The sequence below is a fragment of the Astyanax mexicanus genome, chromosome 2 (assembly GCF_023375975.1).
Source record: "Astyanax mexicanus isolate ESR-SI-001 chromosome 2, AstMex3_surface, whole genome shotgun sequence".
In the NCBI taxonomy this organism is placed as follows: domain Eukaryota; kingdom Metazoa; phylum Chordata; class Actinopteri; order Characiformes; family Acestrorhamphidae; genus Astyanax; species Astyanax mexicanus.
Window position 1 is genome coordinate 48,896,471 of NC_064409.1, and position 16,001 is coordinate 48,912,471.

General features: G+C 38.8%; 1 protein-coding gene across 4 annotated transcripts; it reads right to left on the minus strand.

Moving 5' to 3' along the window:
* Positions 1–719: 719 nt before the first annotated feature.
* LOC111191047 (uncharacterized) lies at positions 720–13,866 on the minus strand. Of its 4 annotated transcripts, none has more exons than XM_049474433.1 (12): positions 13,763–13,866; positions 10,147–10,227; positions 8,228–8,343; positions 4,027–4,131; positions 3,747–3,889; positions 3,581–3,665; positions 3,321–3,468; positions 2,946–3,139; positions 2,715–2,865; positions 1,987–2,114; positions 1,535–1,607; positions 720–1,370 (listed from the first exon to the last, which is right to left on the minus strand). In XM_049474433.1, the coding sequence occupies exons 2-12, from the start codon at positions 10,211–10,213 to the stop codon at positions 1,135–1,137; spliced, it is 1,446 nt and encodes a 481-aa protein (XP_049330390.1). In that variant the 5' UTR covers positions 10,214–10,227; positions 13,763–13,866; the 3' UTR covers positions 720–1,134. The 4 variants fall into 4 exon arrangements, 3 of the variants coding, with proteins under 3 accessions (XP_049330390.1, XP_049330389.1, XP_022520786.2); XM_049474432.1 differs by lacking the exon at positions 13,763–13,866 and adding an exon at positions 13,561–13,698; XR_007437802.1 differs by lacking the exons at positions 720–1,370; positions 13,763–13,866 and adding an exon at positions 13,561–13,703 and having other exon boundaries at positions 2,715–2,834.
* Positions 13,867–16,001: the final 2,135 nt, after the last annotated feature.

The following is a 16,001-nucleotide window of genomic DNA, read 5'->3' on the forward strand; positions in this document are numbered from 1 at the left end:
ATCGACCATCTTACTCTCCACTACAGATTACATCCAAGCCATTAGTGGCGCTATTACACTCCTGAGTACATAAAACCTATATGGATGTATAAAAGACTTTTTAAATTTTAATTTAAAAGCCGTTTGACCAGTGGTAGGATGGTCCCCCCCTTTAATGTGAGTCTTGGTCCTCCCAAGGTTTCTTCCTCCTCCTGCAGCTCTGAGGGAGTTTTTCCTTGCCTCCGCGCTCACTGGGGGTTCTGTATTCTGTATTTTCTATGTGTAATGTTTTGCCTGATTCTTTGTCCTGTAATCATGTTTCTGTAAAGCTGCTTTGTGCCAACACCTGTTGTAAAAAGCGCTATACAAATAAATTTGATTTGATTTGATTTGATAAAGGGTTCTTCAGCACACTCTAAAAAACATTGGGTTGAAATTAACCCAAATTGGGTTGTTTTCACAACCCAGCGCTGGGTCAATATTGGACAAACACAGCATTGGGTAGAATTGACCCAGCATATTTGGTTATTTATTTGACCATGCATTTTGGGTCAAGCATTCAACCCAAATGCTATGCAATTTCAACTAGATTGCTGGGTTAAATGAACCAAAGTTTGGGTTGATTTTTGAGTACAAATAAATGTATAATTTAGACCCCTAATGCAAGTTTTGTTTTTTTACTTTGACACCCATTTTATATTCTTACACTATAAACATTGAAAGAATAAAATACACAAGGATTAACAATAAAATGCTTTATTGTTTTTGTAATTTTTCAACAAAGTAATTTCTCAAAACCATAACACCATTTCTTCTCAACAACATCTCAATAACCATTTCATTAACATCATTTCAACATTATTTCTCACCAACAACCATTCTCCGTTTAATCAACATTTCATCATTTCTCATCAACATATATTAACATCAACCATTCTCCGTTTCATCAACATTTCATCATTTCTCATCAACATATATTAACATCAACCATTCTCCATTTCATCAACATTTCTCATCATCAACTATTCTTCATTTCATAAACATTTCTAATTAACAACAACCGTTCTCTATTTTACATCAACAAAAACATCTCAGTAACAACATTTTTTTTTTACAAACATGTATAATATACAAAGGAGCTGCAAACGAGCTTCACTACTGGGTGGAAAAAATAAATGCCCGCAAAAGTCTTACAGAGGGAGATTCCTGACCTGGCAGTTCATAGACGACAGTCTGTAAAAACTCCCACACTGAAGAACACTGTCTGGGGTAGTTTATGTCAAAGACATAGTATGCTTTAAAACAAACATCAACAGCTCCAATAAGTGTACTCTGCTCCATGGCCTCCCCATTGATGACCACAAATGATTGTGAGCAACGCTGATCATCACCTGCAAGAAGATAATCCTTTATTAGTCCCACAGTGCTGACACAGCATCAAAGGCAGAGCATAACAGAGGCTACAAAATAAACCAATACTATAAATAAAAATCTTCCAACACATAAAACCTGCACTGCACATTAAAATACTACACAGTGGTATGTTGGTACGTACCTAGAGCCAAAACAAACGGGTAAGGTCTTGTGCCTTGTGCCTCGGACAGGAATTCCACCATATTAGTCCCAACCTGTTGTAAACATAGAAATGAACAGAATTAGTACTTTTATTACTTTGAATTAGTACAAACAAGTTTAAACTACACACTGAACATAAGCGGTTATCAATCCAATGTTTGTAAAGTACTTATAGACATGTCAGTTCATTTGGTGACCATCTTTGCAATGCGACCAGGCGCTTAGGTAATACAAGACTTATTTAATGCAATTCTTTTCAAACAAGGCCATGTTGGTTGCTTTAATAAATTAAATTGTACAATTTAAATAGTTTTATATTTACTCAGATTACATTTGTCTAATATTAACATGTGTTTGTAGGTCTGAAATATGTAAATGACAAAAAAGGCAAAAAGATAATATGTAAGGTCACAGCACTGAAAATCAACTTACTGGTTGCAGATCAATAAATGATTTTTTTGTTTCTTCACAGCTTGGACGGAAGCTCTTCCGACCAATCCTATAGACAGAAGCTGGAAGGATTACTGGCAATAATCTCAAAGCCATATCACCTTGTGCATCTGAAAAGAAAAACCTTTTATTAGGAATAATACAGGGATAATATATGTTTTAGATTCACATGATGTTTTTGAGCCAATTTTCCTGATCATACGATTGATTTTACATCAGTGCAGACATGGGCAATAAAACTAAAAATCCATCTGAGTTCAGTATGACTATATCTTACCTAAACTATTTTAAATATCTTGTGATTTGAATAATTTTTTTTTAGCAAAGATGACACACAATCTTCAGCTCAGGCCTATTTTAGACACGGCCTATTCAAACATGAAATACAATCTTTAGTTGAAATCTTTTAACAGAATCAGTTTTTAAATATAATCTAATTTGAAATATCTGTGCCACATTAGTGCTGACTTAACCCCTACAGCGCTCACTTCTAAACACAGCGCTCTGCGTGGTCTGATTGTAGGCAATAGGGCAGCACTGCAGGTGGCAGGGTATGTGAATGATTTACAAAAAACATTAATTAGTAGTAAAAACCATTACAATTGTTTTTACTACTTGTTTTTTTCTCTCATGTGATGTAAATCAGGGAATACATTTTCCTGTTCATTAAATGTGTATTAGATTATTAACATATCCTTTGTGAAGAGTACCTGTACACACAGAATCCACTTTGGAAATAATTCCAGAAGCTTGCTTCTCCTGGCTAGCAAATCGTAAAATTTTGTCTTTGAAAACAGGCATCCACTTTTCTGCAAGTTTCCCGGCACAGGCTGGGTGTAAAATGGAAAAGTCCTGAGCAATCTTTAGAAAAATAAAATATATATTACTTTTCCAAATAACTTTTATATTCAGCAATTCTGACAAAATTTTGTATATCCTACCATTCCTGGTGTATCCAGCAGACGTGGATACTCTCTCTTGATCTCTTCCATGGTCTTTGACCCATGCTCCCTTATCCACTTAGCTCTATGGATGGCTGTCTGCTTCATGTATTCTTCAACTTGGCTTAGGGGTCTGATGTTATTTTTTAGCCACTCCATCATTGCCTCTGCCCTCTCATCAGATATTTCAGTCTCTGTAAAAAACAAAAAAACAAAACAGAAAGATAATGTTTTCACGGTTTGTTTTATTTATTTATTCATCTTCTTTTCTCCACAATTTGGAATCCCCCCCCCCCAATACTCCCTAACAGAAGATCTCATCAGAATCAGTTACTCAAAACCTTTCTTGGTATTATAAGCTGTTTGTGCATGTACCTGGCAAAACCAAACTACTGATTACGTTGTTCTCCACATGGCTAGGTCTGCTCGTTCCACTACGGAGCCTCTTCCGTACATTTCTTAAACGTTCTTCAATGAAGCCAGTTGCTGGTCTGTGGTTTCGACCTGGACTATACCATGCTTCCTAAAAAAATAAAAAAATAAATAAATACATTTTATTTAACATGCCACATCTAAAATAACCACACACAGCACTTTTACCAGGCCTATGTACTTTGATTTTTACTGGTACTTACATTGCCATTCCCATGCTGATCTTTTAGACATGGAAATTCAGTCACCAAAGAAGAGGCCATGTTTTTCTTTGTTTCCGATGATGGACTGTAAACAGAGGTCAGATGTATTTAAAAACACATTCTAAGTAGTCATATTGAAACATACCAGTCAAAATAGCACACTTACGTCTCTCCAAACCGCTCGATGAGATATGACACTAGGATTCGAACCATAGCCCTCCGCTGCTTAAGCGAGAGGCACTGTTCTGTGTCAAGACTGCACACTATGTCTCTACCATCTGGTGTTTTGTTGAGGGCCTCCCTAATTTTCTGGGAAGAAGAAAAAGAAGAGAAAAAAAAGAAAAAAAAAAAAAAAAAACAAGGGATGGCACAAATAGCCATTGTGAATGGCGTGCCTTACCCAAATAGTAAAGTAACAAAAGATAAAAACAACAAAAAACACATACAAACAATTCTCCTTGTCCTGAAGACATGGCCTCATGCTGCTGGTCCATTGATGGTCCTGCTGTAGGGCCATACTCAACCAGCTCATGCTGAGGATCCTTTGAAGACTGAATAAACTGAATAAAATTAGTATTGTGAAGAACAGCAAAACATATGAAAGGCAGCACATACTCTATGAAATCAGAAATCTTTGGAAAAAATAAGATTATTTGTTGAATATTAAAATTTATATGTTTGGTAACTGAATAACATCTATAGTTTTGCATTATGAAGTAGGCCTTTACAACAGTTAAAAACTAAAAGGTGCCAAATGCGATTTTTTGCATTAAAACAACTCCTTTAATTTTTTTCAACTTACCTAAACTCCTTAGAGGCAAAACCTGCTAGGAGGCTTATGGGTTAGGGTCACAGGTTAAAACAGTTACATTTCATGTAATAATCACATCCTTAAAGGACAACTGCGGTGTAAAACTGACTTTTATTGTAGTAAAACATGATAAAAAGTACTTACCTTTGATATAGCACACCTCCGTTCTCCCACAGCATTTCGAGATGCAGAAATGTCCGAACATCCATCAGAGTGACACAGGGCATGATTTTCCCTTTCCACCATTATTCAGCCCAAAGTAGTTCCACATTTAAAACAAGGAATTAATCATTTAAAAAGTGCGCAAGAAGCTTATTAAAAAACACTGTTTACATCCTATAATGTGAGCTTCAGCTCCAAGCACCGCCATCACTGTACTGATAATGACAGACACACATACATAGATTCTGCATAGCCTGCCTCCTGGCGCCGGCTGCTACGCTATGCAGAGTCTATGTATACATATGGCTATTTTTTTATCAGTTCAAAGATGGCGGCGCACTGAGCTGAAGCTAGCGTTATGGGATGTAAACAGTGTTTTTTAATAAGCCTTTTGTGCACTTTTTAAATTATTAATGCCTTATTTTAAATGTCAGGGCTCTCCAGATTCTAGCAAGGAGGTGTGGAGCTACTTTGAACTGGATAACGGTGGAAAAAAAAATATTTATGGGGGCAAATTATGCCCCGTGTCTCCCAGTCTGAAGGGTGTTCGAACAAACTGTCAACATTTCTGGATCTCGAAACCTTTGATCTTTTCATCAAATGTAATAACTTTTTATCATGTTTTACTACACCAAAAGCCCATTTTACACGGGTGTTCTCCTTTAATGCAAACATCTATTAACATTAGTTTCACTTTTTACTAATGTGAAGCCCATAATGTAGCACAGGACGAGCAGATCAAACTAATTTCGTAAATCTTTTACCAATCAAATAGGTTTTCATACAATACAAATTGTTCTGAATTTCAGAACAGCGTGACCACATTTCTGAATGTTAGTGCACATGCAAATGCAAGGCAGGCAAGACGTAAATTTTTGTATCAAAATAGTGTACCTGTATCAAAAATAAAAACACATTTAAATTGTTACTGTGCACAATGCACAACAGAGGACAGATGGGGCAATGCATGCCTTCAATAGAAGAATGTAAAGGGTAATCACACAGTCAAAAATGTAAATGCCTAAAACACAACTAAAACAATTACAATGAATGTTTAAAACAGTCTGTAGCGCAGAGAAACATAGAGATTATCATCTCCCTCTTTATATGACCTTCCAATGTGGAGAGGGTGGTGATCATCAAGAGAGTTCACATCAACTACATCAAGCTCAGATGCAGGATACACACAGTAGGAAAAATAGTGTCTTTCAAATCCTACAGTATCATACTTCCTCACAATCAGTTTGACAGAGGATTCCACTGATAGAATGCTCTCTATCATAGCAAACTGAGGTTCACCATCACAAGAATGAGAGACTAGAAGAGACATTCCAGGCCTGTATTCAGTGCCCCTCCATCTCACCCATGATGGAACATACACTTCAGTAAAGAGTGGCATGTCAAATTTGTGCTTGATGCGGTCATAACCATCAATACAGCCCAACAGATTTGTGCATCCTGCACCAACTTCTACATTGTGGGTGAACAAATTACCCGAGAGGAGATGGTAACAAAGTAGCATCTGATGTCTGTAAGCCATTGTTTTGCAGATGTTGCGAAAGTTACAAGTAACATGGCTGAGTCTTTTGAAAAAGCCATGTTTGGCCTCAAATCGCATAGCCCACAACAGAACCACAGGTCCCAACTTCCTGATTGCACCAGGATAATGGACCATAAAGTGGTGTTTTGGTTTTAGGTGCCTACTAGGGTAAAGCTCCAGAAAAAGACTGTGGTGCTCCTGGATGAGGTAACCCAAGAAAATGGATGCTTCTTGTGTTAGTGATGGAGAAAAAATGAACTCCATGCAACTCAGTAAAAGAAGAAGCAACTCCCAGTATTGGTTACCCTCTGGGATAAGGTCACCAATGGCAAGAGGAAGTAATCTTAACAGACACCAGGTCTGTGATGCTGTTTGCCTGAGAGCTCCATCTGGGGTTTTGAGCTCATGTGATTTAATGAGGGAAGGCTTGTTATGACTGTCAATGAATCCATAATCAAAACTTGTAAGCCTGTAGTTGATCTGATCTAGGGTTATAAGCTTTTGCTCAATAAGAGAATTGAGAACAAGCTTGACTTCATATCCACCAATTCCTTCCAGAATGTCATGCATGATATCTGGTGTAACATTGTCAACCACTTTGTAGAACTCCAGCCTGTTAAGTGCACTCTCTCGCTTGAGACCAGTCTCTGTTGGGTTATTGAGACACAAGTCTGCTTGATAGTTGAGGTTATTTCTCAACAATGATTCATCCTCAACAGTTTGCACATGAAGGATTTCCTTTTGGACACGGCACCAGCGGCACACACTTTTCGCATTAAAGCTTTCTGTGTAGCCAAGGACAGCATTGAGCCCCAAGTTATCACCACAAATCTGGGCAATTCCAACCTTGACTACTTCCTGAAAACAAGGCGTGTCAATTTGAAGTCCATTAACTTCCAGACTTCGGATCTCATTCACAACTGGCTCCAAGACCACATCTATGCCATAAGTTTTGACATCATCTGTCTTGTACACTGCCAACAGAAAGTGGGCACTGAGACTGGAAAGAAACTCTGGTGGCAAGCATTTCAATGTGAAATAAAGGAACCCTAATTTGTGGACAGATGTCTTTGATCCCAAAGGATTTACTGTCTCACATTCATCACAGTAAAGCAGAAGTGGAATTGCAAACTCTTTGGAAAAAAGAGAACTCGTCTTGAACATGGTGCCATCCCTAAAATCCTGGAGAGCACAAACTTCCTGCTCTCGCCATGCCAGTATTTTCTCCATAGTTCCTGGACTCTCAAGGACTAGCTTGAGCAAAGGGCCCAACGGCACACGCTGAAAGGAATCCCGAACAGCTACCTGCCTAACACATCCTGTTGATGAATCTGTCCTTTGAGTGAAGGAAAACCCAGGAAGAGGTTCCTCTACAGGTTGAACAAAGTACCCAGTACTAGCAAAATATTTCATTTGCTTGTACTCAGATTCTAAATTCCTAAATGGCTCAGCAGCTGCTGCAAACTTCTGATCCAATTCATTACCCCCTGGGGTCTCAGCTTGTCCTATCTTTTTTAAGAAAGACATGGTGTTTTTCCTCAGACTACTCACTATGTCATTCACTAGGGTAGATGTTTGCTGAACAACATAAGTAACAGCTGTGAGTGTCTGTGACGAATTTGCCCTCAACTTAGCAAGAAAGAGTGCCACCCTATGCATTACATTACTTTCTTCCAATTCATCCCATTCCTCCACATCACATTCGGCTGCGGAGCAGTGCGCCTCACCGGCCACGGAGCAGTGCGCCTCACCGGCCACGGAGCAGTGCGCCTCACCGGCCGCGGAGCAGTGCGCCTCCTCACCGGCCGCGGAGCAGTGCGCCTCCTCACCGGCCGCGGAGCAGTGCGCCTCCTCACCGGCCGCGGAGCAGTGCGCCTCCTCACCGGCCGCGGAGCAGTGCGCCTCCTCACCGGCCGCGGAGCAGTGCGCCTCATTATGCTGTAGCAAATGCCTTGCAAATGAACGAATATAGCCAAAACTTCTACAACACCCAGCTTCGGCACACTGAAAGTATGTGCTAGAACTGTGTATATTATGGACTGCTCTGAGGTGCGCAAAAAGATGACCAAGATTACGACCTGCAAATGTACATCTAAAACAGGAATACCCCATTAGTAGACTGGTGTCTACTTACCTCGGTTAGTTTTCTGAGGTGTGACCTAAGTTTCAGTCTGGGTCCAATTACTGGAACTAGCGCCGCAATGGAAGCATCATCCAGTAATATAAAACTCTCCTTGTCGATTTCTTCAACTAAGAACAAGTGTGCACGCAATAAAAAAAAAAAAAAAAGACAACAACAAATCAATGCTTTTGCAGAACTGAAATTTTTACATATGGTAAAAATATGGGTCCCTGAAGAAAAAGGTTGGGAACCACTGAGCTAGATTAAATTGTTTTTAACTTTTAAATATTTGTATATGTTTTTTAATTAAACATATTTCACATTTAAACTGTTAACACGCCCTGGCCCGCCGGTGTGCCAGAAAAATATAATATTTAATATCTGGCTGTGTTTATGAATAATTATGGGCTCAATATAGACACCCAATATGCCATTTTAAAGCTTAAAATCTCTGCTTTTCAGTTATTTAGCCATTTTGCTGTATCCCCTTTCAGAAAATAAACATTTAGGGCGAAATATGCCTTGTTTATGAAAATTATGAAACATTTGCGTTTTTCGTACGTCCATATTTGATCGAATGTGGACGCTATACACCATTCGAACCGTCTGCCCCTCCGGATTACGGAACTGTGCTCCGTTTTACTGTAGGATGTACGGTTCCTGAATTAGATCTTAAGCTCCAAGCCTATTTTTACTAATTTCCGCCTGAAATTACATACTCACGTTTGAAGGCTTTTCACTCTAACTTAAATAGTTCAGAGGCGATTTTATGAATTAATATTACTTAGAAGCCATTACAAAATTCATTTAAGACACTTTAATTATTCAATTGAACATGTAATGGCCAAAATATGGTAAAAACCAGAAACATTTTTAGGCGCTTTTCAGATTTTCTATTTTCAGACACATAAAATGAAATATTTATATGGCTGAATTGTTTTTGCAGCTCTATATTTTGTTATAAAGTGTTTACATTCGTTATATAAAATTATAAACTGCTCCCTTTCACTGGTTAGATATTAGTGTGATCTGAACCTGTAATGGTCTTTTCTTTCTCCAAAGGACTGTAAACTTAATAAGAATAAAAACTACTAATTTTATACTTTATTTTGCAGTAAAGAAGTTGTTTTTGTATGTTCTACTCCTGATAGAAAGATAATTGTGCGGTGTTTCTTTAAAAGTGCTCCCCCGCCCTCAGGAAAATCTCTTGCTCTCAGTGTCTCTGGGTCTTATTTACATATAGTCATGTCTGTTGATTCATTAGATATGCAGAAACTCGTGGAGAGTCCAATAATACGCAATTAATAAAGCGTTAAAGTTTATATAAAATGTTTTCCTGCCTCAAATTATTTCAAGCACAGGTTGAACATAAATGAGTATTACTGGCGACTGGATTGATGGATTTTGGAGGCATTTTGAAGGTAATCGCTGGTGGGGCTTGGGTGTGTGTGAGGAGTGTCCTCAGCTCACCCCGCAGTGTAAAAAAAGCAGATGTAAACTGTATACACACAGTGTAACGCACTCTTTCGGCTCTAATGTCCGCATTTGATCAAATATGGACTTACGAAAAACGCAAATATTTAAAAAGATATTCATAATTTTTTATAATGATTCATAATGATTCATAATTTTTATAAACAAGGCATATTTCGCCCTAAATGTTTATTTTCTGAAAGGAGATACAGGTCAATCTGGAGGGCCAGGGCGTGTTAAGAGGTTAACCATGTATTTCACATTCAATATTAAAAATAAGACTGGTGAAACTCCCCTTAACATTTAACATGAAAATTCTGCTGTACCTTTGTTCTAAAAAAACAGAAAAGTTCTCTGACTTTAGATCAAACCTTTTCTCATACTTTGCTGCAGACTCATCCATTCTGACCATCATGAAATCAAATACTTTCAAGTTATTTTTATGAAGGTTAACTTACGCTCAAACCTGGGAATCAGAGAGTCCAGTTTCCACTCTTTCAGTTTCTCCTTCACAAATGTATCCATGAAACAGAACAGAACTGAAGAAAAAGAAAATATGTTTTAACAAAACCACAATAATTAACAGCATTTCATTTTATTAAGTGGAACCCAGCAGATTGTTTATCCTCAAGTTAGATTTTTAGAAGCAAGGACGATAAAATGGCGCCTAAAGAAGCTAGCTAGCTACCCAGATAATTAGCAGCAAGGACGATAAAATGGCGCCTAAAGAAGCTAGCTAGCTACCCAGATAATTAGCAGCAAGGACGATAAAATGGCGCCTAAAGAAGCTAGCTAGCTACCCAGATAATTAGCAGCAAGGACGATAAAATGGCGCCTAAAGAAGCTAGCTAGCTACCCAGATAATTAGCAGCAAGGACGATAAACTGGTGCCTAAAGAAGCTAGCTAGCTACCCAGATAATTAGCAGCAAGGACAATAAAATGGTGCCTAAAGAAGCTAGCTAGCTACCCAGATAATTAGCAGCAAGGACGATAAAATGGCGCCTAAAGAAGCTAGCTAGCTACCCAGATAATTAGCAGCAAGGACGATAAAATGGCGCCTAAAGAAGCTAGCTAGCTACCCAGATAATTAGCAGCAAGGACGATAAAATGGCGCCTAAAGAAGCTAGCTAGCTACCCAGATAATTAGCAGCAAGGACGATAAAATGGCGCCTAAAGAAGCTAGCTAGCTACCCATATAATTAGCAGCAAGGACGATAAACTGGTGCCTAAAGAAGCTAGCTAGCTACCCAGATAATTAGCAGCAAGGACAATAAAATGGTGCCTAAAGAAGCTAGCTAGCTACCCATATAATTAGCAGCAAGGACGATAAACTGGCACCTAAAGAAGCTAGCTAGCTACCCAGATAATTAGCAGCAAGGACGATAAAATGGCGCCTAAAGAAGCTAGCTAGCTACCCAGATAATTAGCAGCAAGGACGATAAAATGGCGCCTAAAGAAGCTAGCTAGCTACCCAGATAATTAGCAGCAAGGACGATAAAATGGCGCCTAAAGAAGCTAGCTAGCTACCCAATATAATTAGCAGCAAGGACGATAAACTGGCGCCTAAAGAAGCTAGCTAGCTACCCAGATAATTAGCAGCAAGGACGATAAAATGGCGCCTAAAGAAGCTAGCTAGCTACCCAGATAATTAGCAGCAAGGACGATAAAATGGCGCCTAAAGAAGCTAGCTAGCTACCCAGATAATTAGCAGCAAGGACGATAAAATGGTGCCTAAAGAAGCTAGCTAGCTACCCAGATAATTAGCAGCAAGGACGATAAAATGGCGCCTAAAGAAGCTAGCTAGCTACCCATATAATTAGCAGCAAGGACGATAAACTGGCGCCTAAAGAAGCTAGCTAGCTACCCAGATAATTAGCAGCAAGGACGATAAAATGGCGCCTAAAGAAGCTAGCTAGCTACCCAGATAATTAGCAGCAAGGACGATAAAATGGCGCCTAAAGAAGCTAGCTAGCTACCCAGATAATTAGCAGCAAGGACGATAAAATGGTGCCTAAAGAAGCTAGCTAGCTACCCAGATAATTAGCAGCAAGGACGATAAAATGGCGCCTAAAGAAGCTAGCTAGCTACCCAGATAATTAGCAGCAAGGACGATAAAATGGCGCCTAAAGAAGCTAGCTAGCTACCCAGATAATTAGCAGCAAGGACGATAAACTGGTGCCTAAAGAAGCTAGCTAGCTACCCAGATAATTAGCAGCAAGGACAATAAAATGGTGCCTAAAGAAGCTAGCTAGCTACCCAGATAATTAGCAGCAAGGACGATAAAATGGCGCCTAAAGAAGCTAGCTAGCTACCCAGATAATTAGCAGCAAGGACGATAAAATGGCGCCTAAAGAAGCTAGCTAGCTACCCAGATAATTAGCAGCAAGGACGATAAAATGGCGCCTAAAGAAGCTAGCTAGCTACCCAGATAATTAGCAGCAAGGACGATAAAATGGCGCCTAAAGAAGCTAGCTAGCTACCCATATAATTAGCAGCAAGGACGATAAACTGGTGCCTAAAGAAGCTAGCTAGCTACCCAGATAATTAGCAGCAAGGACAATAAAATGGTGCCTAAAGAAGCTAGCTAGCTACCCATATAATTAGCAGCAAGGACGATAAACTGGCACCTAAAGAAGCTAGCTAGCTACCCAGATAATTAGCAGCAAGGACGATAAAATGGCGCCTAAAGAAGCTAGCTAGCTACCCAGATAATTAGCAGCAAGGACGATAAAATGGCGCCTAAAGAAGCTAGCTAGCTACCCAGATAATTAGCAGCAAGGACGATAAAATGGCGCCTAAAGAAGCTAGCTAGCTACCCAATATAATTAGCAGCAAGGACGATAAACTGGCGCCTAAAGAAGCTAGCTAGCTACCCAGATAATTAGCAGCAAGGACGATAAAATGGCGCCTAAAGAAGCTAGCTAGCTACCCAGATAATTAGCAGCAAGGACGATAAAATGGCGCCTAAAGAAGCTAGCTAGCTACCCAGATAATTAGCAGCAAGGACGATAAAATGGTGCCTAAAGAAGCTAGCTAGCTACCCAGATAATTAGCAGCAAGGACGATAAAATGGCGCCTAAAGAAGCTAGCTAGCTACCCATATAATTAGCAGCAAGGACGATAAACTGGCGCCTAAAGAAGCTAGCTAGCTACCCAGATAATTAGCAGCAAGGACGATAAAATGGCGCCTAAAGAAGCTAGCTAGCTACCCAGATAATTAGCAGCAAGGACGATAAAATGGCGCCTAAAGAAGCTAGCTAGCTACCCAGATAATTAGCAGCAAGGACGATAAAATGGTGCCTAAAGAAGCTAGCTAGCTACCCAGATAATTAGCAGCAAGGACGATAAAATGGCGCCTAAAGAAGCTAGCTAGCTACCCAGATAATTAGCAGCAAGGACGATAAAATGGCGCCTAAAGAAGCTAGCTAGCTACCCAGCAAGGACATTAAAAATTGCAATACAAAAAAGAATAGCCAAGATATAAAATAATGCTAGGTTTGTGAAACCTCTTTCTTAAAAAGCACAGGTTAGCTAGCTAGCTAACCTAGGTAACTTATGTGTAGGCTTAATTACAGACTCATATTATATTGTTACCTCTGTGTCCCTTATAACACAGTAAATTGTCAATATAGAGCACAAAAATGTTAGTTTTTCAGTAGTACATAATAACTTGCAGTGGTTTTAAGTAAGTGAGGTGTAGAAGTAACTTAGCTTAGCTTAGCTAGCTAGCGTTAGTCAGCAAAATATAATTATCTAGCTGGCTAGCTAACCTGTAGTGCAGCTAACATAACAGTTACTAATTTGATGTTAAACAATATAAAGTTAATTCCACACAAGCAAATTTATATATTTTTCCGTCATTGCAACTTACTCATCCAGACGAAGATGCTGTGTCCAAAGGTTTACCTAGCTCGCTAAGGCTGCAGAAATCTAACAGGCTAATTTACGTAAGTTACAATGCTTTTAATACGTTTTTAACCTCAAATTGTGAGGGAGAATGAAACTAAACACCTTGTGCCTAGTATAAAATCAGTATATTTGAGCAAAAAGTCAAGATTAATCACTTTACTTACTTATTTCTTTCGGCTGAGTACTTTTCCTCTTTCAGCGGGAGGGAAATGGTGTGGCGGGTGTCCAGGGCGTGGCGGGGAGGGGCAGGGAGGGGCAGGACGGGACGTGGCGTGCTTGACGTGCATGTTCCCTCTCAGGTCCGCACTGCAAACCCAGCAGTGCTGGGTTTTTTTAAATGACCCAACAAACGAAAAAATAACCCATATTTTTCACCCAAACTCAGTAACATAGCAGCTGGGTAGTTTAAATAACCCAGCATTTTTTAGGGTGCAGTTAATTCAGAAGAAATTAAGAAAGAAATACAAAGAAATACGAGCGCACATTTAAGCAAGTTTTAAGGCATGCGTATCCATTCAAAAGATAGCGGAGAGAGCGGGAATTAGTGACATCATGTGGTAATGCACGGAATTCCAGGTAAATGCGTAAACCCTTCACATATATTAATGCATACTACATAAATCAAGATTAAAATCGTAAGATTAAGAAGTTAAAATATAATTTAAAAAAAATACTTGTTTAAATATATTTTTGTCAGCATGTATAAAATTGCAATGCTGCTTTATATGTAGTATTATCTTTATGCTAACTTTTGCATTTCACTTGTAGGTGATTTCAATTTTATTTGTATTATCTGGTTTGTTTTGTCTCACAATTTTTAATTATTATTATTATTATTATTATTATTATTATTATTGCAACAAAGACATAGACAACTAACAAATACGACGACAATGTATTTTCAGAGATTTTGAAGATTTTTTTTGTGAATGTTGATGACTGGTTAATGAGTCGATTTAGGTTTCCAGTAGCCATTCTCATTGAACTGCGATTTTTAGAGACAATGACACTGAATCAGGCAGTAAATGAACACGTGTTCACAAACCTAGGAAAAGCTTTTTAAATCTGAACACATTTTTATCCTCTGTAAAAGTTCGGGTTGTAAAGCTGCATTGTTAACTGCTGCAAACACATGTGGACTAAAACCTTCAAACAACACAATCCATCACCTCGACTTCCGAAACAAGGACTTCTACTTCTTCTTCTCCGTTATCCCGCTCTGGATACATAGGGATTCCCACATTTAAATATTCGTTGAGTGATTTGCGTGGACACCCAGATAGCCACCGAGTGCTGGCCCAGTATTGGGCCTTAGCTGGTTTCTGACTGTCCTCAAAGGTGGCCCAGAACCGGCCACCGGACTCGGCCCAGTGTATTTTTGAACGTAGGACCAAGTCTGGGCCTTATTCGGTTTCTGACTCCTCGAAGCTGGCTGAGAGTCGGTCACCGGACTCGGCCCAGTGTCTTTTTGAATGTAGGACCAGGTCTGGGCCTGCACTGGTTTCTGACTGTTCTTGAAGCTGGCTGAGATCCTGCCACCGAACTTGGTCCAGTGCCCAACACAAGTTAAGCAAAACTTTTGTAACTGAAGGTACTTTGTCTTTTACTGTTGGTGAATTTGTTTTCTAAGAACTAGGCGGTTCAGGAACCTACAATGTTATTCCTACTACTACAAGCTACAAGCTATTTGTACATAAAATTTATGTAAATAACCACTTTGTACATCAGTACATCAATATGATTATTATATATTATTATAGGAAACACTAATAAGGAATTCACCATTGGTTTAAATAGAGTATTCTGTTTACTCAATTAGTGTTAATGAGAGAAAAACTTTGTCTGGAAGCTCAAAGAAAGACATAAAACAAAGATTTATATTAAATTTATGTTTAATTCATAAAGTTTACATATTTAAAAAATAAAGGGAAAAAAAAGAAAACAGAAACAGATTACAATTTGCAAATTCTTTTTAACTCATTCAATTGAATACACTACAAAGACAAGAAATTTAATGTTAATATTCACTCATTTTGAATTTGATGCCTGTAACATGTTCCAAAAGTTAAGACAGGGGTAACAACATTATGCATGCATTATGAAGACCAAATACGAGAACGGAGACCCCGGACTGTTTCTTTAACTAGCTGAGCTCTGCGGTACAGTTAAAAAGCTCTTACTGCCTCTCCCTATTAGGCTACAGAGGGGCATGTAGTGTTGTGTTACAGTGTTTGTTGTTGCGCCGCTAAAGTATGGAGGATGAAGAAAAAGAAATCCAACTGATTTGAAAGAATCAGGAAAAAATTGAATTGTGACCCCAAGAATCAATTTTGAATCGAATTTTGGGATTCGCAAAGATTCACAGCCCTACTTTGTACTATGAAAAACATTGGTTTAATAGGT

Coding starts and splice junctions, on each gene's coding strand:
- LOC111191047 (XM_049474432.1), bottom strand. Junction 4,132..8,227: donor ACCTCAGAAAACTAACCGAG/GTAAGTAGACAC, acceptor CAGTTTATTCAG/TCTTCAAAGGATCCTCAGCA. Junction 2,866..2,945: donor TGCTGGATACACCAGGAATG/GTAGGATATACA, acceptor ATTTTTCTAAAG/ATTGCTCAGGACTTTTCCAT.